This window comes from Olea europaea, chromosome 12, assembly GCF_002742605.1.
Source record: "Olea europaea var. sylvestris chromosome 12, O_europaea_v1, whole genome shotgun sequence".
NCBI lineage: Eukaryota > Viridiplantae > Streptophyta > Magnoliopsida > Lamiales > Oleaceae > Olea > Olea europaea.
Window position 1 is genome coordinate 3,407,994 of NC_036248.1, and position 497 is coordinate 3,408,490.

The 497-nt window shown below is 40.8% G+C and overlaps 1 protein-coding gene across 1 annotated transcript in view; it reads left to right on the forward strand.

The window, feature by feature from the left end:
• LOC111406443 overlaps positions 1–497 on the forward strand; it is a 1,889-nt gene extending 1,392 nt beyond the window's left edge. Inside the window, exons 3-4 of the mRNA XM_023035869.1 lie at positions 6–243; positions 411–497. Of these exons, the coding sequence (XP_022891637.1) occupies positions 6–243; positions 411–497 (325 nt within the window). The remainder of the gene's footprint in view (positions 1–5; positions 244–410) is intronic.

Genomic DNA, 497 nt, shown 5'->3' on the forward strand with positions numbered 1-497 from the left:
GAAAGGAAGGAAACACCTGCAGTGAGAGCACCCAGCCCCGTGAAGGCTTATGTGCCACCAATTCCATTCCCTCAAAGGTTACAAAGAAAGAAGTTGGATAATCAGTTTGCCAAGTTTGTGGAGATTTTCAAGAAACTGCACATCAATATTCCTTTTGCAGACGCAATTGCCCAAATGCCCAGCTATGCAAAATTCTTGAAAGAGATCCTATCTAACAAAAGGAAGCTGGAAGAACATGAGATAGTATGCTTGAACGAGGAGTGCAGTGCAATACTATTGAGAAAGCTACCTCCTAAGCTAAAAGACCCAGGAAATTTCACTATACCTTGCACAATTGGTTCTAATTTCTTTGAACATTCTTTATGTGATTTAGGTGCCAGTGTTAATTTGATGCCTCTCTCTATTTACAGGTCTCTTGGATTAGGAGAAGCAAAACCTACAACAATCTCGTTGCAACTGGCAGACAGATCGATCAAACGACCAAAGGGAATTATTGA